The sequence below is a fragment of the Balaenoptera borealis genome, assembly GCF_965194805.1.
Source record: "Balaenoptera borealis genome assembly, chromosome: 5".
Taxonomy (NCBI): domain Eukaryota; kingdom Metazoa; phylum Chordata; class Mammalia; order Artiodactyla; family Balaenopteridae; genus Balaenoptera; species Balaenoptera borealis.
In genome coordinates this window covers 140211536-140235170 of record NC_138862.1, presented here as the reverse complement: position 1 = coordinate 140235170, position 23635 = coordinate 140211536, and the positions used below count along the sequence as shown (strand labels likewise).

The window sequence follows — 23635 nt, the reverse complement described above, 5'->3', positions numbered from 1 at the left end:
ACCTAAGCACCTCCCAAAGACCCCCACCTCCTAATACCATCACATTGGGCATTGGGATTTCAACTATGAATTTGGGGGGAACACCATAGCAATAAGTAATTCCCGATATGTGAAGGAATAATATACTTTAGAAAAGAGATAAGGGTAATAACCACTTTCTAGTATGATGATTAATTACTGCATGACTCGAGTTGTTTTAAGGGTGCTCCTACTGTGGATTTTTTAAAGTATATCAGCATTGGAGAGGGTGTGGAGAACAGGGAATGCTCTTACACTGTTGCTGGGAATGTAAATTGGTGCAGTCACTATGGAGAACAGTATGGAGGTTCCTCAAAAAACTAAAAATAGAATTGCCATATGATCCAGAAATCCCACTCCTGGGTATATACCTAGACAAAACTCTAATTTGAAAAGATATATGCACCCCCATGTTCATAGCAGCACTATTTACAATAGCCAAGACATGGAAGCAACATAAATGTCCATTGAGAGATGAATGCATAAAGAAAATGTGGTGTATATATACAATGGAACATTACTCAGCCATAAAAAATAATGAAATCATACCATTTGCAGCAACATGGATGGACCTAGAGATTGTCATACTGAGTGAAGTAAGTCAGACAGAGAAAGACAAATATCATATGATATTGCTTATATGTGGAATCTAAAAAAAATGGTACAAATGAACTTATTTACAAAACAGAAATAGAGTCACAGATGTAGAAAACAAACTTATGGTTACCAAGGGGGGAAGGGATAAATTGGGAGATTGGGATTGACATATACACACCACTATATATAAATTAGATAACTAATAAGAACCTACTGTATAGCACAGGGAACTCTACTCAATACCCTGTAATGACCTATATGGGAAAAGAATCTAAAAAAGAGTGGGTATGTGTATATGTATAACTGATTCACTTTGCTGTACAGCAGAAACTAACACAACATTGTAAATCAACAATACTCCAATAAAAATTAATTAAAAAAATAAAAATGATGGGAAACAAGGACCTCCTGTATAGCTCAGGAAACTATATTCAATATCTTGTAATACCCTATAATGGAAACGAATCTGCAGAAGAATAGATTATATATAATATAGATGTATAACTGAATCACTTTGCTGTACACCTGAAACTAACACAACATTGTAAATCAACTATACTTCAATTAAAATATGGTTTAAAAAAAAAAGAATGAGTTAATGCCTTTTGCAGCAACATGGATGGACCTAGAGATTATCATACTCAGTGAAGTAAGTCAGACAAAGACAAATATCATATGATATCATTTACATGTGGAATCTAAAATATGATACAAATCAACATATCTAGGAAAAAAAAAACCAGATTCACAGACATAGAGAACAGACTTGTGGCTGCCAAGAGGGTGGGGGGTAGGGGAGGGATGGATTGGGAGTTTGGTATTAGCAGATGCAAACTATTATATACAGAATGGATAAACAACAAGGTCCTACTGCATAGCACAGGGAACTATATTCAGTATCCTGTGACAAACCATAATGGAAAAGAATATGAAAAAGAATATATGTATATATATGTATAACTGAGTTATTTTGCTGTACGGAAGAAATTAACAGAACATTATAAATCAACTATACTTCAATTAAAATTTTTAAAAAATTAGCAATACATAGACATGTTAAAAACCTAAAAAAAAAAAAGTATATCAGCATTACTGAAAAGAATCAGGAAGCTCTAGTTAAATCTAGCCAAACATAATTCCAATTAAACATATTTTAAGAGGGTGAAATTTGAATACATGACAAAGTAAAGGGATGGAAAAAGATATTCCATGCAAATGAAAGCCAAAAGAGAGTCAGGATAGCTATACTTATATCAGACAAAATAAACTTTAAGCAAAAACTGTAACAAAAGACAAAGAGGACTTTTTCACACCATATACAAAAATAAACTCCAAATGGTTTAAAAACTTAAATGTAAGAACTGAAACCATAAAACTCCTAGAAGAAAACATAGGCAGTACACTCTTTGACATCAGTCTTAGCAATATTTTTTTAATATGTCCCCTCAGGCAAGGAAAACAAAAGCAAAAATAAACAAATGGGACTACATCAAACTAAAAAGCTTTTGCATAACAAAGGAAACTAAACAAAATGAAAAGGCAGCCTACTGAATGGGAGAAGATATTTGCAAACAATATATCTCATAAGGAATAAATATCCAAAACATACAAAGAACTCAGACAACTCAATATCAAAAAAACAAACAACCCAATTTTAAAAATGGGCAGAAGACCTGAATAGACATTTTATCAAAGAAGACATACAGATGGTCAACAGACACATGAAAAGATGATCAACACCACTAATCATCAGGGAAATGCAAATCAAAACTGCAATGTGATAGCACCTTATACCTGTCAGAATGGCTATCATCAAAAAGACAACAAATAACAAGTGTTAGTGAGGATGTGGAAAAAAGGGAACCTTAGTACACTGCTGGTGGGAATGCAAATTGGTGCAGCCACTATGGAAAACAGCATGGAGATTCCTCAAAAAATTAAAAATATAACTACCGTATGATCCAGCAATTCCACTTCTGGGTAATTTTTTGAGGAAAAAACACTAATTAAAAAAGATATATGAACCCCTAGGATCATTGTAGCATTATATATACATACATACATAATTTGCAAAAAGAAAATTATAGATTTTGCCTTTCTTCCATAGTATCCGTCTCAACTTGTCAATGTGTATTTTCATTTGACATTTAATGTCATTCTAAGTGAAGGAAAATTTAAAATTTCAAGCATTAGCATGAATTTTACCATTCATCTTTATATTGGTCAATGCTAGTTTTAAATGCAAATATAAGAGCATTTAACTTGCATGTGCAGAATCACCAAAATCACATAATTCATATTTCGTAGCTCTTACATGCATATGTATTTCATTCTTACCAGAACAGTAGAAATGCTGCACAAGACTAACTGTACTGTTTATATTTCTTTATATGTACACATTCTACCAACACTTTACCTTCAGCTTACTAATGAGATGGACTGAAAAGAAATTATGAATTGTCCTATCATTCATTTTCCTTCTATGTCATCCTTTTTAGAGTGAGTGGTTAGAAAGTACAGTTAGAAAATAATAACGTTCCTCAGTTATTCATATTTCATAGAACACCATTGCCATTCTAGGTCCAAAGCAAGTTCTGGCTCAAAAGGAACCAGAAAGGCCTCTCAGCGCTGTCAGCACCCCTGTGTCCCCAGTTATAGAGGTACTGATATGGAACCTGCTCACAGAACTCCAGTGGACCCACAGAACATTCTCAAAAGTAAATTCAGAGAGCATTACTTGATGTGAACATTTTATTAGGCGAATCAAACTGCGAGTCAAGAGACTTCAAACTAGAAGTGGTTAGAAGCTCAGCTTTCAGCAGTTACAGCTCAGTTCATAAAGCATGAATGAAGGAGTTAACTTTTTTTTTAAATTTATTTATTTCTTTATTTATTTTTGGGTGCGTTGAGTCTTCATTGCTGTGCACGGGCTTTCTCTAGTTGGGGCGAGCGGGGGCTACTCTTTGTTGCGGTGCGCGGGCTTCTCATTGCCGTGGCTTCTCTAGTTGTAGAGCACGGGCTCTAGGCTCGCAGGCTTCAGTAGTTGTGGCACGCGGGCTCAGTAGTTGTGGCTCACGGGCTGAGTAGCTGTGGCTCACGGGCTCTAGAGCGCAGGCTCAGTTGTTGTGGCGCACAGGCTTAGCTGCTCCGTGGCGTGTGGGATCTTCCCAGAGCAGGGCTTGAACCCATATCCCCTGCATTGGCAGGCGGATTCTTAACCACTGCGCCACCAGGGAAGTCCCAAGGATTTAACTTTTTAAAATGTGATTAGTTACTAAAAACTTCCATTTTTTAGAGTAGTAGAATTATTAAACTTACTAGTTTGTAGCTGATGGGCTACAAACCAGTCACTAACATTAACATGTTAGTGGTAAGGTCACACTAACATGAAGAAAGCTTAAATTTTCTTTAAGGTCAGAGCCAGCATTTTGGGGAAATCACTCTGACAACATAACGGGATGGACTCTGCAGTCAGAGCAGGTACTAACGCACTTCGTAGAAAGGGATTAGGTAGGTGCCTGGATTAGAAGATGGAAATTAGTGGAATCTGGACCTGAATCATACTTAGAAAGTAGAAGTGACTGGACTGGGTAACTGACTGGACGTGGAGAAGCTATGGGAGAATAAAAAATCCGCAAGATTCCCCAGTCTTCTGGGCAGGTAACTGGATGGATGCTGGTGTCACTGCCTGAGGGGAAAAGAGCCAGAGGTAGTCGGGCAAAGAGAAAGAACCTGGATCTGAATATTTCAGATATGTGCAACCTCCCTAACAAAATCCCGTTAATCCAAAAGCTGCTCCCTATTTTGGTTTGAATATCCCTTTAACCGCCTCCGTGCGGCAGGTTGACTGCTTGGGCGGGCAAACAACCGAGAAGATTCGTCTCACAAGAGGGAGCCCTTGCGCATAACCTCGAAGACGGGCAGCTGTAAGACTAGACAAACAGGAAGCTTTTGAACTCCCTAAAATACCCGCCCTGAAAGGTGTCGGAGAGGTTCCACCCCTAAAAACCAACAACTCCTAGCCGAAAAGCGCCGGGCAACTGGCTCCGCCCCCGCGGGAGGGGGCGACGGATGCCCGGATGCGGATTCTCGGCGGGATTGCGTCACATGAGGCCGCCCGGCGGGGCGGGGCTCTGCCTGCGCCGTGGGCTGCGGCGCAGCATCACGTGACCGCGTCCAGCCAGCCAATGGGTGAGCGCGGCGGAGAATTTCGAATGTGGTTGAAGCGGTCAGCGGCGTTGAGAGAGGGTCCCTGAGACTAAGGGGTCTCGGAGCTCGGGACGCGCACGGCCGGACAACCTCGCGGAGCCTTGGAATGTGAGGAGGAGGGCGACAGCTGTGGCAGAAACCGTTGCCAAGGTACCGTGGTGGACGTCCCTGCGGGAGGCGGGTCTCCGGGCCTCTTCCGGGAGCCCCCACCCCCGTCCCGCTTTCTCAAGAGGAGGCTGCAGGTTTTTCGGGTGTGACACAGGGGCATCTTGACCCCTGTCCCCCTTCTCTCTGGGTCTCTCTGTTCTGAGTTCGGTGGCCAAAAGCTCAGGCTGTGGCGTCTGCCTGACCGGGTGCCTCTCTCTCCTCAACCCCCCGACCTGCGCTTTGCGATGCTCTTATTTCCTCTTCTGTTCAGTGGGCCCGTAACCTCGCGCCTCGCGGAACTGTGTGACTTAAGTGATGTGAAAGTAAAGCGTTTACAGTAGTTTAAAGCGAGGCTCAACGTGAGGGCACACAAACTGGCAGATATTTTTTGTGTGGCGCGATGCCTTTGACGTCCTTTTCTTTTGCTGCTTCTCTTACCCTGGAAAAGCCGGCATTGGCCAGTGTCCTACAGCAAGAGTGATGAAAGAATTATGATGGAGATCGAATATTCTAGGTTCTTTTGAACCCAGGCCCCTTACCCGAGTACTGTACAGATTGAGACTGCCGTCCGCGCTGTGACTGTTTTCATTCCTTCTCTCCACCACACCCCCTTTTAAGACCATCAGCCTAGACGGGAATGAAACTCCTGCTAGGGCATATTTCTTTTGTAATTTTAAGTTGATTAAATGTAAGAACGAAAGTTTTTTACATAAACTCTGCTTTTCAAGTAACCAAACCAACTTGCTCAGTTACCTAATCTGCCTGGCTCTCAAACATCTCCAGGTTTGAACTCCAAAAACTCCATTGTGGTAGGGTATTTTATACAACCCACTTAACGTTAGTGTTTAAAAATAATAGTTGTGCTTGCTCTACTGGAAACATCACAGTATATATCGTATCTGTATTGGCAGAAAGAAAATATTTAATGAAATCTACAATATCTATATTTAAGACCCCAGAGGAAAATAAGGAAGGCCTGGAGAAAACGCTCAAGAAAATGTAAGATTCAGGAAAATATTTGACTAAGAGGAGATGAAGGTGTCCTTTTGTAGTGAAAATTGTATACGTAGATTGTGGTAGGAAACAAGAATCATTTTTTGCAATTTTAAGAGCTGCAAAGTACAGTCTAGGGCAAAAGAGGTTCATGAAAAGTAGTTTGACATGCTTAGTAGCAAAATACTAAAGCCATCTGATTTGCAGCATTGAAAGATTTACATATACTTATGTACTAATACACTCAATGGCATGGTCTCCTGGCAGTGCATGTTTTGCTACTTTCAACTGTATGTAGAACAATAATTATATAATGTCTGCTGTATGCATGATCTGAGTTTTAAAAATAACTATGAGAAAATTGGCATGTTCCTCCACCCCAGTTCCTGCTTTTTCTAGCTCTGTGATTGTTATAACAGCCTAGTGAAATTGTATATAGTGTTACATAGTATGACTAAACCTCTCAAGATCACCTGACTTTCTTGAGCATGTGTGCATATCTTAAGTAACTGGAAAGCAAAGCCCAGATACGTGTTTGCCTCTGAACTAATGCTGTAAGCCTAATAAACATTAAAAGTTGGTCATAAATATTGTCATAGGAAACATAAATAATCATAACATCAAAATATATTAAGCATTTCCCTTAATGCCTCGTATTGGGTTGGCCAAAAAGTGCCTTCGATTTTTTAAGTAAAAATAAAAGACACGTTTTTCATTTTCACCAAGAACTTTATTGAACAATGTATTCACCCTTTTGTTCCACTACCTTCTGCCATTTTTCAGGCAACTTCATAATTCCATATTCCCAAAACTTTTTATCTTTTTGAGCAAAAAACTGTTCCAAGTGCCTTTTACAGTCTTCCAGGGAATTGAAATTTTTTCCATTAAGAGAATTTTGTAAAGACTGAAATAAATGGAAATCCAAAGGTGCAATGTCCGGTGAATTTAGCGGATGAATCAGAACTTCCCAGCCAAGCTGTAACAGTTTTTGCCTGGTCATCAAAGAAATATGAGATCTTACGTTATTCTGATGGAAGATTATGCATTTTCTGTTCACTAATTCTGGACACTTTTCGTCGAGTGCTGCTTTCAGTTGGTCTAATTGGGAGCAGTACTTGTTGGAATTAATCATGGTTTTCCGGAAGGAGCTCATAATAGAGGACTCCCTTCCAATCCCACCATATACACAACATCACCTTCTTTGGATGAAGACTGGCCTTTGGTGTGGTTGGTGGTGGTTCATTTCACTTGCCCCATGATCCCTTCCTTTCCACATTATTGTACAGTATCCAGTTTTCATCGCCCGTCACAACTTGTTTTAAAAATGGAACGTTTTCATGTCGTTTAAGTAGAGAATCACATGTGGAAATACGGTCAAGAAGGTTTTTTTCACTTAACTTATGTGGAACCCAAAAATCAAAGTGATTCACATAACCAGGCCGGTGCAAATGATATTCAACGTTTGTTTTGGATATTTTGAGTATGTAGGCTATCTCCCGTGTGGTATAACGTTGATTGTTCTCAACTATTGTTTCGATTTAATCGTTATCAACTTCAACTGGTCTACCGACCGTGAAGCATCGTCCAGCGAGAAATCTCCAGCAGGAAACTTTGCAAACCACTTTTGACACGTTCGATCAGTCACAGCACCTTCTCCATACACTGCACAAATCTTTTTTTGAGTTTTGGTTGCATTTTTACCTTTCTTGAAATAATAAAGCATAATATGCTGAAAATGTTGCTTTTTTTCTTCCATCTTCAGTATTAAGATAGCTACATAAAAATTCACCAATTTTGATGTATTTTTTTAAATGCATGCTGATATGACAGTTGTCACATACGATCTGACAAAATTGTTTCCAATGAAGTTAAAGACAACTAAGTGCTACTAGAGCCATCTTATGGAAAAAGTGAATGAACCTTTTGGCCAACCCAATGTATAGTAAGCCCCCATGAGTATTTGTTATAGAATAAATAAGTGGCATATTATAGAGCCTTTGTGTTGGAAATCCATATTTATTAAGCCTTCCCTATAAAGTACCCGAGGAGGATAAAATTATGCCACAAATATTAATGTAATTTAAAAGCTGCAAATGTAGGTTATTACCAGATTGGCTATCTACTTTGGGCTAATTCTACAGTTACAAAGTCTCTATTTAATCCGTTTTTTATGAATAGCCTGTGTTTTCAGTTTTGTTTTATATTTGATATCACCCCTTGAAAAATTAAATATTTTCTATTGTTTTAAAGTCCTAGCAGAAGATGGCCAAGGAACGATGCCTCAAAAAGTCCTTTCAAGATAGTCTTGAAGACATAAAGAAACGAATGAAAGAGAAAAGGAGTAAAAACTTGGCAGAGATTGGCAAACGAAAGTCTTTGATAGCTGCTCCATGCCAAATAATCAGTAAGAGATTTTCATGTTGTCCTTTACATCACTGTTTAAGATTAGATTTAATAACTGATAAAAAAAACTTTTTATTCTCTTTTAGCCAACACTTCTACACTGCTAAAAAACTACCAAGACAACAACAGAATGTTAGTCTTAGCTTTGGAAAATGAAAAGTCCAAAGTGAGAGAAGCCCAGGATATCATCTTACAGCTGAGGAAAGAATGTTACTACCTCATGTGTCAGCTGTACACACTGAAAGAAAAACTTAATTCACAACAGACAGAAGAACCTGCTCAGGTATTTTGATCACAAAGGCTCGTTTCTTGGGAAAAATGTTAAAGCCATGAATTAGTAGTTTAGATCAGTTATGTTTTTTAAATTAATTACTGATAGCTCTGTTATTAGTGAAGTGATGAGAACATCTTTCTTCAGTGCTGCAGCCCAGTTGTGTGTGGGCCAGTTAAGAAAGCTTCAAGCATATACCTGTAGCTGATTGAGGCTTATACTCATATAACTTGCTTCTGAAAGCAGGTAGCAAGACAACATATAAAAGAAATAGTTTAGCCTCTTGCACGGCCAGACCCTTTGAATGGCAGCGATGTGAGTCAAAGGTATGGGCAACCAAGCCAAAGGTCTAAAAGTGGTTGTGGAAGCAGACTAGTCCAAAAGTTTTAATCAATGCTATTAATCTTAGCTTTTCTATGTAGTTTTGCTACACCAGTGGGGTTTTGAAAGGACTACCTTGACTGGGGAGATGGGAAGTATTTAAGTGCTTTATGGAGAATCATTTTTACCTACTAGTTGGCTAAATAAGGACAACTATATATTAACTCCCAAACAAGAAATATCCTGAACATTTTGCTGCCTGCTTTTCAGTCTGATTCTGTTTGTGTCCAGGAATGTATAGAAAGGCCAGCCAAAACATAACAGACGTGGAGAAATTTTGATTTAGGATCTTATCTGGGTCTCGTCACACATTAATCCCTAGAAGAGAGAGGACGAGCCAGTTTCACCTCTCCTTTTCCCAGAGGCCACTGCCAGGAAAACTGCATGGGGTAGAGAAAGAAAAGAGCAGTGGCGAGTGTCAGGTGTTAACACTTGGGTGTCCATCTGTTTGCCGCGCCAGTGAAGACAGTTGTGTTGGCACCTAGGGCAAGAGAAGAAGCCAGAGCCTAGTGACTAGGGTAGGGGTCTGGACTCGAGAAAGGAATTAAGTCACCTCTCCGTTGAGAGGAAGAGTCAGTGAAAGAGTTCTTGCTTCCCTGCAACTAAGGTGATTCCATATTTTTTCTGTGTATGATATATATAGAACCTGTGTGTGTATACACATACATATGTACACATATAGCAACATATACATACATAATATAGTAGAAAATTGTCTATAAAGATTAGATACGATTTTTGTTTTTTCACCTTCCTGTGAGGGTTATTTAAAATATTTTTCCTTCAGAATGTAATCTTTCCTAATTTTTTTCTTTTCCTTGTTTGGTCAACTAGTGAGGAAAAAAATTTCTCCAAAGACATTTGAATCTTCCTTTTCCCTGTCCAGATTTTTGCTGAAATCACACAGAGTAGTGTCAAGTGAGTACTCAATGAGATAATCACAAAAACAGTGGTGAAAAAATTCTGTTATTGTAGGCCTTTTGACATTTATCAGTGATTTTTGAATATTTATTAAAAGATATTGTTAGTTGCTGGGTGAAAGTATTCCTAGCATTTAAAACATCAGAGTTTGTTTTCTGCCACGTACTCGCTGTAGGTATCACTCATTCTCAACCATCGTTGTATATGTGTGCATCCTTGTTTATCAAGTCAATTTTGCAGTGCTGGAGAACTTAAAATGCTTTAATAAGAATGTTTTTCTTGCCTACCAATAATTAACTTACCTTGTAAGTATTAATCAGAAAGTAATTTCTAATAGCATTTTGTTCCCTAAGTTTTATCATGGATCTTTTAAATAATTTTTATATCACTCTGCAGTTAAATATCCTCCTTTACTTATCTTCAGTAATAATACTAGCTTTAGAACATTAGCTAAATTGATAATAAATTTAAAACTTTTAACAGGATTAAATTTCTAGTTGTTTCTGATGAACAGTTTTAACCTGTTCATTATAATGTCTTCATGTTATATGTACATCAAATTTCATAAAACAACTGCACTCAATTGAAGTGACTTTTAAGGAATCAGACTGGGCCACTCGTCTTCCTAACAGAGATCTACACACCTTCCTGTATCTACACTGTGTTCTCCTTCTTCCTTCCTGTGCCACTGGCAGAAGTGTCTCTGCTCCTATCCAAGGCCAGTCCCTCCCCTTGTGCATCAGATTCCCTTCTTTTCATCTCCTCTAGGACTTTGCTCCTGAAAGTTTGCACCCTCCTCCAACATTTATCTCCCTCTACTGAATCGTTCTAGCTACATACAAATGTGCTTCAGTATCTCTCATCTTAAGAGGAAAAGAAAATAAATGGAACCTCTCCTGATCTCATTCCTCCATCTCCTCATCTCTCTGCTTCCATTCACAGCAGAACTTTTCCAGAGAGAACAGCACTTACTGTCTTCCCTTGCTCAGCGTCCCCTCACATTCGAACTCACTCTTATCAGGCTTTCATCCCCACCGTTTTGTTGTCACTGTGTGTCAAGGTTACCAAAACCTCCATGTTACCAAATTCAGGGGTCACGTCTCTTTTTTGTTGGCCTTGAAGTAATACATAGTACAGGGATGACTCTTTGCTGGAAACACTTTGATCTCTTAGCTTTCTTACCATCATACTCTCCTTGTTTATCTTTCTGACTGTTCTTTGTCCATCTCTTCTGCTGGCTTCTTTACTTTTAAGCATCAGTTGTCCTAGGCCCATCTCATCCGCTCCTATAGCTTTAAATATTGTCTGCCTGCTGGTGGCTTCCAAATTTGTAGCTCAAGACCTACACAAACACACACACAGTTACTACTTGATATATTCACTTAAATATTTATAAAGGATCTCAAATATATTTTGTACAAAGCACAACTCTTTATTTCCCCCCTCCCAAGACATTGGACTTCTGCCTCCCTCTGTAAGTCTTACTCAGCTCAGTAAGGCAACCCACCCGTTTGCTCAAGTCAGAAGCATAAGAAGCTTCCTTCTCACTCTGTGTCCCTACCTCCACCCCTATTCAATGTGAGTGCACTGTTATCGCAAAGCCTTCCCCTGGGCTTCACCTCCACAGCCACAGGATTCCTGTCCAAGCTGATATGTCTTGCTTGATTTACTACGATGACTTCCTTACAGCCTGTGCCCTTGGCCCTTTTCAATCCATGTTTCACACAGTGGCCAGACTGATCTCTTTAAAACTCAGATCATTTTACTTCCCTGCTTAATATTCAAATGACTTCCCATCACACATAGACTAAAATCCAAACTCATGGTTCTCAAGGTCCTACCTTATCTGGCCTCTGTGTGCCCACCTCTCACTGGTCTTCTCAGTGACTATGTTCCAGCCCCAGTGGCCTTTCTTTTCTGAGCACAGCAAGGTTTTCCTACATCATGACTTTTGTATCTGCTGTTTCCACTTCTTCCTCCTTCAGTGGCTGGCTCTTTGCGTTCTTCAGGTTTCAGATGAAAGTCATCCCATCTAAAGGAGACCTCCAACATCAGTTACTCTCTGTCATTTCAACCTGAGTTGCATTTATCACCGTCAGCTTTTTTACACTTCATCTCCCTACACTAGCATGTAAGCTTTAAGAGAGTAGTACTTAATCTATTTTGTAGCTATAGATTCAGTTCCTAGAACAGTCCCTGGCACCATGGCAGACTGTCAATAAGTACTGTTGAATAAATGAATGCTTTGTTATGAATATTTCCATTGTACCAGTGTTTTCTTTGTTTTAATACATTGACAGGACCGGGAAGTATGTCCCCCTGGAATGGACTCCAGTAGCGACAGCAACTCCAGGAATTTACTCGTGGAGGATTTACCGTTAGTATCAAATTCATTATTATGATTATTAATGCCAAGAAGTAGTTAATTCTGTGATCCATTTATGAAAGGAAATTAACATTATATTGACTCTTGTATTTGGGTCTGATGTTCTCTCTAAGAATGTATTTAAGAAATTTTATATGTTGAAATTCTGTGCTATATAGCCAAGCCAAAGCTTTCTTCTATTTAGTTACTTTTTTGATGTCTAGGAATAAAAAGCTTCTCCTGAATTTTTAAACTATTCCCTTCAGTTATATTTTTCTTGTATCGTGTTTTTATTCTAAGGATTGGTTATTCAAATGATGGTATTTTGCCAGTACTACAAATAGTCTGGCTTAGAAAAGAAATCTAATAAAATATCATATTTAACACAGCTTTCACACTGTCTTGCTAATCCAATTCATTCTTAAATACCATCAGACCTCATATACCTTCTTCTTCTCTTGGATTAAGGGTACTTTATTTGTTTGCTTATGAATTACTGAGCTATAATTAGATACAGTAAAATGCACAGATCTTAATTACACAGTTCAGTGAATTGGACTAATGTATACCCCCGTGAACCAAAACCTGAGTTAAGATGCGGAGCGTTGCTGTCACTCTGGCCCGGGGTTTCTCAGTCTAAGCGCCTCTGACATTTTGGGCTACATCATCCTTGCTTGTGGGGCTGCCCCAAACATGGTGGGATGTTTAGCAGCATCCCTGACCTCCACCCGCTAGAGGCCAATAGCAGCCCCCCTCGAACAGTTACAAGAATCAAAATGTCTCTCAACATTGCCAGATATCCCGGGGGCGTTGGGGGGAGGGGGAGGTTAACTGTCCCCAGGTGAGAGCTACTGCCATAAGCCATTCCCTCATGTCCCTTTCGAGTCTGTTCCCCCTCCTTGCAGAAGTAATCACTAATATGATTCCTATCCCCATATTAATTTTAATCATGAATAGTTTTTAAACTGTTGAATGTTAAGATGTGACGAAATATTTATGTGATGATCAAAAAGCAGGATGAGGTAATTGAGTTTTTATAAGGTTTCGAAAATTGTTATTGGTTGCCATAACTCTGTTACCTAAACTTGTACTTAAGTTTTGATGTCCAGAGGGGGAAATTCTCTACAGAAAATAGAGAATAAAATTATAATTAGAATGAAACGGCCATATTAAAGCATAAAGAATGGAAATTTCTTTCTTTTTTTTTTTTTTTGTGACTAGGTCGGTTCGTAGCTCAAGCACGCGTTCTTTTTTTTTACTTTTTTTTTTTTTGTATTGATTGGTTGATTGATTGATTGCTGGCTGTGTTGGGTCTTCGTTTCTGTGCAAGGGCTTTCTCTAGTTGTGGCGAGCAGGGGCCACTCTTCATCGCCCGTGCACAGGCCTCTCACTGTCGCGGCCTCTCTTGTTGCAGAGCACAGGCTCCAGACGCGCAGGCTCAGTAGTTGTGGCTCACGGGCCTAGTTGCTCCGTGGCATGTGGGATCTTCCCAAACCAGGGCTCGAACCCGTGTCCCCTGCAGATTCTCAACCACTGCGCCACCAGGGAAGCCCCAAGAATGGAAATTTCTTGTTCCATGAACCAAAGGGGGACAAAATTTTTAAAGAAAATGAACAGTATTAACTTCAGAGGAGTCAGTAGGTAAGCACCGTAGAAGTGTGCACTGTCCACAAATCACAGCTCGGCTAGTGATAACGCAGTCTCCTAAAGAAGGATCTAACTGAGTTTCTTTAATATATTTTATAAGTCGATCTGATTGGCTGTTTCTCCAGTTAAATGAAATGGTGAGTTATGGAATGTTTTCGGGAGGAACTGTCCAATTTGATATGTTAGTTCCTCCAGTGGCAGTTGAATGCCAGTCGTAACAAATCAGCCTCCACGTAATCAGCATAAGTGTTTTTTGGTTTCCTTTGATATAGAACAGATGTACTGATTTAGAGTGGAATTATGAAATGATACTAAAGAAAAAAACTTACGTTGTAGAAAATCTTAAAATTTGTTCTTATTACATAATTGTTAAATAAATTTTTGTTTTTTATTGGTACTTTCTAAGGCAAGTTCCTCTTCAGGACGCTGACTTTCCAGGACAAGAAGAATTGTTCCAAATAGAAGGTAATACAAATGAAAATATAAAAATACTTCTAAAGGCAAGAGGGGATCTTTGGGAACAAGTAACATAATTAAATTTCTCTAATTTTTATTTGTTTACCTTTTTAAATCTTCTCGTCTGGTACTCGGCTGAAAGCAAATATCTGTTTATTTTACACAGAATAACAAGAGTTTTAAAATACATCCATTTATTTTTCCAAATCTGTAGTCAGAAACCTTGGCTATAACTGTGGCTGCAGTTTACTGAGCCTACTATGTGTTACGCTCTGTGTTAGGCATTTAACATATGTTACCATAGTTAACCCTCATAACAACCTTGGAATATATAGGTACAGACAGTCGGAAGGAAGTAAATATTATGCTCCCCAGATTTTTATTTATTTATAGTAAATGTGGGGAAACTACAGGATGAATTTTCATTAGTTCCATTTTTAACTTTGAATTCTAAGATTCCTGAAATTTAAATTTCCATAAAGTAAAACTATCTTTCTCATTTATTTTTTTAAATTCTCAGAGCCAACACCTACTGTTTCTCAAGACAGACTGGGATTCGATTTGGATTCAGGTGAAGATAAGTCAACTGATAATGTCTTACCTAGAACTGTATCTCTCCGTCGCAGTTTAAAGAAACATGTCAACAATCCATGTCAGTTCAATGCCTTGGATGATTTTGGAATCAGTCATTTGTCAGAGCAGTCTTTGGGATTGGAAAGAATTAGATTTGTAGACTCACCAGTAAACACGCACATACCTGAAAATGTAGAACAAAATTTTTATCAATGGAACAAGGATCAAATTTACTTATCAACAAGGCTAATTCACCCAGGACAATCTACTAAAACAAAAGAAGACATTTTAGAGTATAAATTAGACCAAACTAAAAGTAAGCACAGAGCTGCCCAAGGAAGAAAAAGAGAAGAGAAAAGAAAAGCTAACAAAAGGAAAAAATCAAAATCTGTCTCAAAATATAAAGGGAGCAAAAGTGAATATAAAAAAACTGTTTCCCAAAAAAAGTTGGATAAATCTGTCACCTCCAGTGATGCTTACAATTTTAATTTGGAAGAGGGTGTTCATCTCACTCCTTTCCGACAAAAAGTGAGCAATGATCCTAAAAGAGAAGAAAACAACAATGAATCTGAAGTGAGCATCTGTGAATCAAGTGGTTCAGGAGATGACTCTGATGACCTCTATCTGCCCACGTGCAAGTACAGTCAAGATCTCACCAGTGAATCAGATAGGAGTCCAGTCACCAGGCCTCGATCTAAAAGAGCACTGAAACATAGGGGTGAAAAGGAGACAGAGGGTTCTGAGCCAACAAAAACTCCTCCTAGTAAGTGATTTACTTGTTTGCCTGCATTTTTAATGTTTATGTTAAATGATCACTCCTGGTGCTTATATACTATACTTACCATCTGTTTCTCTGGAGGAGGTTACAGACTTACCATCTGTCTCTTTGGGGAAAGTTACAGTCAGATTAAATAGTGGGGGGGCTGTGGGGTGGAAATCACAGTTGTGTTGCTTCGACATGCTTTAAGCTAATTTAAATCCTCTTTAAGAACAAATACTACTTGTTATGGAGAAAGCAATTTTACTTCCAGTAAATGAAATCTTCCAAGGCGAGGAAAAAACTTTTGTGGAGTTAAGTTGAATTAAAATGCCTATTACACACTCCCCTGAAACATCCCGTTGAAAATGAAATCAAACTTGAATCCAGTGACCTGTAATTTTAATGGCTTTGCTTTATATAGTCAACTTGACAGGAACCACAATTTAAAATAATTTTCTATTTAGTGAAGGTGGCCTAATTAGACCAAGAAAACCTTTTCCTCAGTTGATGGGCTTAGTATTCTTTTGTAAGACATTTGTAAAACATCTAAAAACTGTGGCTTAGAAAAATCTTGCTTTTATTGGTTAGATCAAAAAGTAGGCATGGTTCAAATGTTGATGATACAGCCTGCACCTGCCCACAGAGATTCTCATCTGGGAATTTTAGTCTGGGGAAACTAACATAAACAGGCAAGTTTTAGTCTCAAAATATTGTCATGCTAGTTCATTTGATCCTCAGAACAACTCTGACATGTAGGTGTGATCGTGCTTGTTTTGTTTATAAGGAAACTAAAGCCTAAAAAAGCTAAATGACTTTCCAAGGTCAACCAGTTAGGTGGTGGCAGCATGCAAACATCTTTTTAAAAAAATATGCTGTAATGCTTTTAGAGTAAATCAAACAAGATTGGCAAAATGTTGATAATTATTGAAGCTGGGTAACTGGGGGCTTATTATACTGTTGTCCCCGTCTTTGTGTATACTTGAAATATTTCATAATAAGTTTTTAAAAGGAAAAAAATACACTCTAAAATACTGTTACTCAGAATTTTGTCCCCAGACCATCAGTATCAGCATTACCTGGAAACTTCTTAGAAAAGCAGAATCTCAGGCCATACCCCACATCCTTGAATCAGAATCTGTATCTCTCTAACAAAATCCCCAGAAGATCTGTATATGCTTTGAAGTTTTAGAAGCTTTATTCCAGAATATAGCAAATGATCTGATGTTGTTGTTTAACCATATTTTCCAAACCAAAAGTTGGAATAATTAGTATAGTACAAGATGCTTATGTAGGGACAAGAAAGACAGAATATTTGAATCCCAAATAACCCTGGACAATGGTTAATAAGTATAACGTCACTTTACAGTTACAATTTAGTTTTTCTTGGGAAATGATTTGCTTTTTAAAACTATTTTAAGAGCTTGTTTGTCTTATAGTGTTCTTAACCTGTGTGCTGGGTAGCTGTCTCCCAATATAGATGTAGCTCCAGGTAGAATAACTTGGATGTTTATGACAGGAAAAACATTGGGTAACTTTTTAACTGACTAACTTTACTAGAGGGAACACCTTTTCTCCTGGTTTACCCAGAGAGTACGATTTAGAATTCTCACTTATTTAATAGAATGAGTTTGAGTGGCTTTATAAGACAATAAGAAGTCACTTGTTGATAAACTTAGAATTGAAAGAGATTGAGGCCTGGATGATTCTAAAGAGCAAGGTGTGACTAAATGAAATTGCATAGTTTTAAACTAACTCATTGTGCCCAAGCTATCCTAGAAGAATTTTAATTTTTTCTTTAAGTTTTAAGAATTTTAAGTTTTAGTAAACTATTGTTTTAGTCAGTTCTTCACAGCTACAATAATTAATATTTCAGTGTTATCTGGGAGGAAAAAATGGTGAACAAGTTTTTAAAAATCTGTGTTGTAAAATGCTGGATTTTGTATACTTTTAATATGTGTAATTGCATACAGTTTTAGTTCCTGTGTTTGCTTGTTTGTTTTTTGGAACCATATTCAATAAAACTTGTTTTCTGTAGGTGCACTACCTGAAACTCACCAGTCACCTCATTTTCGCCTGAAGGATATCACAAATGTCCCCTTGTATCCTGTAGTGAAAACCAGAAAACTTTCTCTTTCTCCAAAAAAGAATGTAGAAAGCCCACCAGTGTCTTTGCGTAAACGTAGGTGCACAGCCAGTGTGAACTATAAGGAACCCACGCTCGCTTCGTAAGTATTTGGCTTGTGGGAACTAACTTTTAATGATACACATGGGGGGAATTAAGGTTATGGAGCCTTATTTGAAATACTCCATTTTGATGAAAATCTGAACCAGGAATATTAACAATGGCATACTCTGCAGTAAATTTATACTGAAGAGTAAGTTAGCATTGGGATGCTTATAATTATGCCTACGAGTTCTCTTTACTCTTACAGGAAACTGAGAAGAGGGGACCCTTTTACAGATTTGTGTTTCTTGAATTCGCCTATTTTTAAGCAGAAAAAGGATTCCAGACGCAGTTCTAAAAAAAAAAAAAGCATGAAGCAAGTACAATGAAGTGTTTGTTGGATGTTGTTTAAATTCATCCTACACCCTCTTCTGTGGTGCCGAGAGAATCTGTAAGATAGTGTTCAAGTGGGTTGAACTACTGCCATAGAATATTCTCTTGACAGTACTCTAGATCGTGAACATTTCTTCAAAACTATGCTTCAAATGTGATGGTTTTTCTTAAACCTTTGATACATTTGGTTTATTTTTTCTTTTAGGTATAAATAATTGGACTTAAGCACTATAATAGTTTAGATTTTTTTATACTGCCTAATTTTAGTCAAAATGTATCTTATACCAACATTTGGAAATTAATGTTTCTTCAAATTAAGATGTTTTAATTATAAGGCATCTTTATTTTTCCCTTAAGTAGGTAATACTATGATTGAATGAATGATTTTGAATGAATGATTTTTGAAGACAGGCTGAGGATCTTTTGAAACTCTTTGTACAATATTTGAACAAAATAAATCCTTGTCATTCACAGTAGGGTGTACCCTAAGCTATTTGTGGATCCCTTATACTATTGTTGTATTTGGTTTTTCAGGTAAAATGTGTATTAGATCATGGTTAGAGAATTGATGGTTGCTTAGGCTCAGGGACCAGATAAGTGACTAGCTCTGAACCCCCAGCTCCAGGTGTACATTGTTCAAAGGGATACCTCAGCAAAATCACAAATTATTGTGTCATGGCCTTTCAGTATAGTTACTTGTTTAGTCAAAAATGTCAAATGTTAAATGTGTGAATGCCAAGGGCTTTTTTGTATTTTTGATCAGTTCCTAAGGCCATGGCCGGTGGCACCGCCAAGTGACAGAAGTGAGGGATGCTTGAACTTGCGGAAGCCATGAATTCACTCAAGCTAGGTCTTCAGACGAAGTGAAGCCAGTTTGCAACCAAACAAACCTGGGACCAGGCTGTAGAGAGCAGACTGTGGCCAGAGCTGGAGTGGGTCAGGCCTGGCTTAAACTCTGCTGCAGCCTAACAAGGAAAAGCCAGCTGGTTTTGGGTCTCTGCCTTTGCCTTTAAATCATGATGCGACTTCTTTTCCCCAAGGTTCCTAATTAAAGAGTAAAATTTTAATTAGTTTAAAAAAAAATTAATTCAGTGAGAGGGAATTAGTTCAGTTCTGAGAGTTTGAAGCCTACATTTGTATATACCTCTGTAAAATTTAAAGTTATTCATTTTTAAAGAGCAATAAAGTTTGTATAAGATAGTGCTTGTGTTTTTCTTCCGTTCTTTAAATATCAGAGGTAGCATATCTCCCTGGTCGTCTTTCTCTCCAGCCTTCACCACTCTCGCCCTTGTTGGACATTTCTCTCCCAAACCTTGGTTTTCTCTGTTTTCCTCGCCCCCATAGGTCTCCCATCCTCACACATCACTTCTCTTTCAGCTTCTCGTTGTGGAACTGCCCTGTCCATGATCAACAATTTCTGTTTTACTGGGTGACTCTTCTAACCCTGACCTCAAGTTTTCTTGACTGCGTCTCCACATCTTCCTGCATTCCATGCCAGTCACACCCAAAATCCTTTCCATCAGCCCAAGTTTTCCTGTCCCTGAAGGAATCACTGGTTCGTATGCCCTACTCTCCCATCACAGTCTCTTATTTTTCTAGTTTGTTTGTTCAGCCACTGCCCTTACACCTGTTCTTTGAATTCATAGGAACTCTAGAATGGCTATCTTAATTAAGATTGAATACAATGTAAAGTTTAATTTCTCAGTCACAGTTGCTGCATTTCAAGTGCTCAGTAGTCACATGTGGCTCTAGTGGTTACCATACTGGGGACAATGCAGATGTACCACATTCCCGTCACCCCAGAAAGTGCTATTGCATGATGTTGCTCTAGGCCAGCAGTGTGCAAACTGCAGACTACGGACCGAATTCAGCCCTCTGCCTGCTTTCATATGGTCTGAAAATGTTTTTTATGTCTTTAAATCAAAAACTTGCTATCGATTCTGATGATAGAAAACACTAACTTTGAACCCCTATTAGTACTTACATAATATCCTTCATTTTGCCTCTTGCAAAGGCTTGCAAAATCTTAAAATATTTACTCTTGAGGCCTTTACCCCAAAAGCTTGCCAACTCCTGCTCTACACCTTTGACTGCCTTTCCTATTACTTTATAGATCTTTCTCTTCTGGTGTTTTTTCATCTATCTGATCCTCACCTTCCCTTCATCTCCAAAATCAATTATTTTTCTAAATTTGGTGGTTTTATACTTTTAGAGTTTTCGTATTTTAATATTTCTTTATTCTCATTGTAGCGTTTATCCATAGACTTAAGATTGTTTTGTGTTTTAACATTTTACATGAATGTTATATGGTATATATCTTTTTGCAACTACTTTTAGCTCAACATTGTGTTTTTAGATTTGTCCACATTGGCAGATATAGATTATTTTCATCAGTGTACAGAATTTTATTATATAAATAAACCAGACTTATTCTTGTTTTGATAAACATTTTGCTTCCACTTTTTCATTATTATAAATTAGTGCTGCACTGAATATTCTACATTCTTGTATGTGTGTAAATAAGTTTCCGTGGAGTTAGTACCTAGAAGTAAGGTTGCTTTCTAAATGGTTGTACCAATTCTCCAGACACAAGGAGTATATCATTTTCCAAACAGCAAATTTTTTTAATTTAAATATGTATTTACTTTTTTTTTTGCAGTATACTTGATTTACAATGTTGTGTTAGTTTCAGGTGTACAGCAAAGTGATTCAGTTATATATATAACCTATAATGGAGATTCTGCTTATAGGTTATTACAAGATATTGAATATAGTTCCCTGTGCTATACAGTAGGTCCTTCTTGTTTGTTTTATATATAGTGTGTATCTGTTAATCCCAGGCTCCTAATTTAACCCTTCCTCCCCTACCTTTCCCTTTTGGTAACTATAAGTTTGTTTTCTTTGACCGTGAGTCTATTTCTATTTTGTAAATAAGTTCATTTGTATCACTTTTTAGATTCCACACGTAAGTGATATCATATGGTATTTGTGTTTCTCTGTCTGACTTCACTCAGTATGATAATCTCTAGGTCCATCCATGTTGCTGCAAATGGCATTATTTCGTTCTTTTTTATGGCTGAGTAATACTCCGTTGTGTATATATACCACATCTTCTTTATCCATTCATCTGTCAATGGACATTTACATTGCTTCCATGTCTTGGCTGTTACAAAATAGTGCTGCTATGAACGTTGGGGTGCATGTCTTTTTGAGTTAGACTTTTGTCTGGATATATGCCCAAGAGTGGAATTGCTAGATCATATGGTAATTCTATTTTTAGTTTTTTAAGGAATCTCCATACTGTTCTCTATAGTGGCTGCACCAATTTACATTCCCACCAACAGTGCAAGAGGGTTCCTTTTTCTCCATAGCCTCCCGAGCATTTATTATTTGTAGACTTTTTGATGATGGCCATTCTGACTGGTGCGAGGTGATACCCCATTGTAGTTTTGATTTATATTTCTCTTGTACTTAGCAATGTTGAGCATCTTTTCATGTGCCTTTTGGCCATCTGTATGTCTTCTTTGGAGAAATGTCTATTTAGGTCGTCTTCCCATTTTTTTATTGGGTTGTTTGTTCTTTTTGATATTTAGCTGCATGAGCTGTTTCTATATTATGGAAATTAAGACCTTGTCTGAGGCATCCTTTGCAAATATTTTCTCCCATTCCATAGGTCGTCTTTTCATTTTGTTTATGGTTTCCTGTGCTGTACAAAAGGTTTTTAAGTTTAATTAGGGCCCATTTGTTTATTTTTGCTTTTGTTTCCATTACTCTAGGACAGGGGTCCCCAACCCCCGGGCCGCACAACAGGAGGTGAGCGGTGAGCGAGCAGAGCTTCATCTGCCACTCCCCATTGCTCACACTACCACCTGAACTATCTCCACGCACCCTGCCCCAGTCTGTGGAAAAACTGTCTTCCATGAAACTGGTCCCTGGTGCCAAAAAGGTTGGGGACCACTGCTCTAGGAGACTGATCCAAAAAAAAATTGCTGCAGTTTATATCAGAGAGTGTTCTGCCTATGTTTTCCTCTAGGAGTTTTATAGTTTCCAGTCTTACATTTAGGTCTTTAATCCACTTTGTGTTTATTTTTGTGTGTGGTGTTAGAGAATGTTCTAATTTCATTCTTGTACATGTAACTGTCCAGTTTTCCCTGCACCACTTATTGAAGAGCCTGTCTTTTCTCCATTGTATATTATTGCTTCCTTTGTCATAGATTAATTGACCATAAGTGCATGGGTTTATATGTGGGCTTTCTATCCTGTTTCATTGATCTATGTATATGTTTCTGTGCCAGTACCATACGGTTTTGATTACTGTAGCTTTGTAGTTTGCTCTGAAGATAGGGAGCCTGATTCCTCCAGCTTCATTTTTCTGTCTCAAGATTGTTTTGGCTATTTGGAGTCTTTTTTGTTTCCACAAAAACTTTTAAATTTTTTGTTCTAGTTCTGTGAAAAATGCCATTGGTAATTTGATAGAGATTGCATTGAATCTGTATATTGCCTTAGGCAGTATGTCATTTTAACAATATTGATGTTTCCAATCCAAGAACACGGTATATCATTCCACCTGTTTGTGTCATCTTCAGTTGCTTTCATCAGCGTCTTAGAGTTTTCAAAGTGTGGGTCTTTTGCCTCCTTAAGTAGGTTTATTCCTAGGTACTTTATTCTTTTTGATGCAATTCTAAATGGGATTGTTTCCTTAATTTCTCTTTCTGATAGTTCCTTCTTAGTTTATAGAAATGCAACAGATTTCTGTATATTAATTTTTGTATCCTGCAGCTTTACCAAGTTCATTGATGAGCTCTAGTAGTATTCTGGTGGCATGTTAGGATTTTCTATGTATAGTGTCATGTCATCTGCAAACAGTGACAATTTTACCTCCTCCTTTCCCAGTTGGATTCTTTTTCTTTTTTTATCTGATTGGTGTGGCTAGGGCTTCCAAAATTATGTTGAATAAAAGTGGCAAGAGGGACTTCCGTGGTGGTCCAGTGGTTAAGACTCCATGCTTCCACTGTAGGGGGCACGAGTTCGATCCCTGGTCAGGGAAGTTTCGCATGTCACGTGGTGCAGCCAAAAAAAAAAAAAAAAAGGTGGTAAGAGTGGGCATCCTTGCCTTGTTTCTGATCTTAGAGGGAATGCTTTCAATTCTTCACCATTTGAGTATGTTGTTAGGTGTGGCTTTGTCTTATCTGGCCTTTGTTATGTTGAGGTTGTTTCCCTCTGTGCCCACTTTCTGGAGAGTTTTTATCATAAGTGGATGTTGAATTTCATCAAAAGCTCTTTCTGCATCTATTGAGATGATAGTATGGCTTTTCTTAATGTGGTGTATTGCATTGA

The 23635-nt window shown here is 38.0% G+C and overlaps 1 protein-coding gene and 1 pseudogene across 3 annotated transcripts in view; one reads left to right on the top strand and one right to left on the bottom strand.

Moving 5' to 3' along the window:
* LOC309629083 (centromere protein U pseudogene) overlaps nt 1–23635 on the bottom strand; it is a 385624-nt pseudogene that overhangs the window by 44050 nt on the left and 317939 nt on the right. The gene's annotated exons all lie outside the window — the stretch shown is intronic.
* Nucleotides 3885–22855, top strand: SGO1 (shugoshin 1). 2 transcript variants are annotated; one of them, XM_082392747.1, is made up of 8 exons: nt 3885–4974; nt 8215–8368; nt 8454–8650; nt 12241–12317; nt 14359–14417; nt 14929–15744; nt 17777–17966; nt 19062–22855. In XM_082392747.1, the coding sequence occupies exons 2-8, from the start codon at nt 8227–8229 to the stop codon at nt 19066–19068; spliced, it is 1488 nt and encodes a 495-aa protein (XP_082248873.1). In that variant the 5' UTR covers nt 3885–4974; nt 8215–8226; the 3' UTR covers nt 19069–22855. The 2 variants fall into 2 exon arrangements, with proteins under 2 accessions (XP_082248873.1, XP_082248872.1); XM_082392746.1 differs by lacking the exon at nt 19062–22855 and adding an exon at nt 18174–18329 and having other exon boundaries at nt 3886–4974.